This window comes from Charadrius vociferus, unplaced genomic scaffold (assembly GCF_000708025.1).
Source record: "Charadrius vociferus isolate BGI_N301 unplaced genomic scaffold, ASM70802v2 scaffold1705, whole genome shotgun sequence".
Lineage (NCBI taxonomy): Eukaryota > Metazoa > Chordata > Aves > Charadriiformes > Charadriidae > Charadrius > Charadrius vociferus.
In genome coordinates, this window is record NW_009648564.1 from 2,922 (window position 1) to 4,271 (window position 1,350).

A 1,350-nucleotide genomic window follows, 5' to 3' on the forward strand; every position below is an offset into this window, starting at 1 on the left:
TCCGATCTGGATGGGATGGGATAGGATGGGGGTGGGATGGGATGGAGGTGGGATGGGATGGAGGTGGGATGGGGTAGGATGGGATGGAGGTGGGAGGGGAGGAAAGGGGAAAGGGGGGGATGGGGATGGGCTGGGATGGGATGGGGATGGGTGCTATGCCCCTGTAACCAGACCTGGCAGGGCCGGGCAGGGGATGCTGCGGAGGGTTCCTCACCTCACTCTCACGGCTGTACTTGATCTCGTACTTGAGGATGAGCCCGTTGGGGTTCCTGGGCTCTTCCCAGCGTAGCAGGACGCTGTTCTTGCCCGCCGGCTCCCACGTGACGTTGCCGGGAATGTTGTCGGCTTGCACTGGAGAAGGACATAGAAGGTGTCAGCTCCTGGGGGCATCACCCACACCCTGATTCGGTGCCGATCCCCCATCCCAGAGGCTCCAGGACCCCAGAGCATCCCAGCATCACCAAGACAGGGTTTGGGAAGGAGGAGGCTGCCGGGACCTACGCTCCGGCATGGTTCTGGCAAAGACGAAGGTGGCGGCACTGCAGCCCACGGTGTGCGCGGCGTGGTTGCAGGCGTGGATGTCGATGCGGTATTCGGTGAAGTGCCGCAGCCGTGAGAGCACCGCCCGGTCACGCACCACCTTGTCCTCAAAGATCTGGAAGTCGGGTTTGGGCTCGCCCCCGGTGCGGCTCGGGGCTGGCATGGCACCCCGGCACGGTGTTGGAATGTGACAGCCGCCACGTCCCTGCGCCGCTTCGGGGTCCTGCGGGACGTGGGGACAGGAGGCGGTGGGGAGCCAGGACGACTGGGTTGTCCCCCAAAATCGAATAGGGGAGGGGAGACCCTCCAGACTTGTGTGGTGCCTGCTCACCTCTGCGGGTTCTTGTTGATGGATGTCACCTTCCAGGGTGGCCTGAGACAGCGGGAAATCGGTTGAAGGATCTGCCAGGAGCAACCACCGCCCTCCCCACATGGGGCAGACCCACGGACCCAGCCTGGGGACCCCCGCCTGACACGGGCACCCCCCCAGACAGCACCTGGGGATGATGATGGAGTTGTGGAGGAAGTTCTCAAACTTCTTCTGGAAGGACTCAGCTTCACCTTCCATGCGGAGCTGCCCGTCGGCGGGGCGGCAGGGGCAGCACCGCTCCTCCGTGTCCTGCTCCATCTCGGGGCCATCTCCGTCCCCAAAACGGGTGTCCGCGCTGCTGGTGGGCAGCTTCAGACCTGTGGGCAGAGACGGGCAGGGCTGGCAGTGCTGCCGGAGCCCGGCTCGGTGGGACCATCCCCATCCCACCGGTGTCCCCGGTTGCTGCCCTCACCTTTGTGGCAGTAGTCCTTGACGTAGAG

At 64.7% G+C, this 1,350-nt stretch overlaps 1 protein-coding gene across 1 annotated transcript in view; it reads right to left on the bottom strand.

The window, feature by feature from the left end:
- INSRR (insulin receptor-related receptor) overlaps window positions 1–1,350 on the bottom strand; it is a gene marked incomplete at its 3' end in the record, with an annotated part of 8,343 nt that overhangs the window by 2,918 nt on the left and 4,075 nt on the right. Inside the window, exons 8-12 of the mRNA XM_009886180.1 lie at window positions 1,298–1,338; window positions 1,038–1,227; window positions 872–913; window positions 502–689; window positions 215–351 (exon numbers count right to left, since the gene is read on the bottom strand). Of these exons, the coding sequence (XP_009884482.1) occupies window positions 215–351; window positions 502–689; window positions 872–913; window positions 1,038–1,227; window positions 1,298–1,338 (598 nt within the window). The remainder of the gene's footprint in view (window positions 1–214; window positions 352–501; window positions 690–871; window positions 914–1,037; window positions 1,228–1,297; window positions 1,339–1,350) is intronic.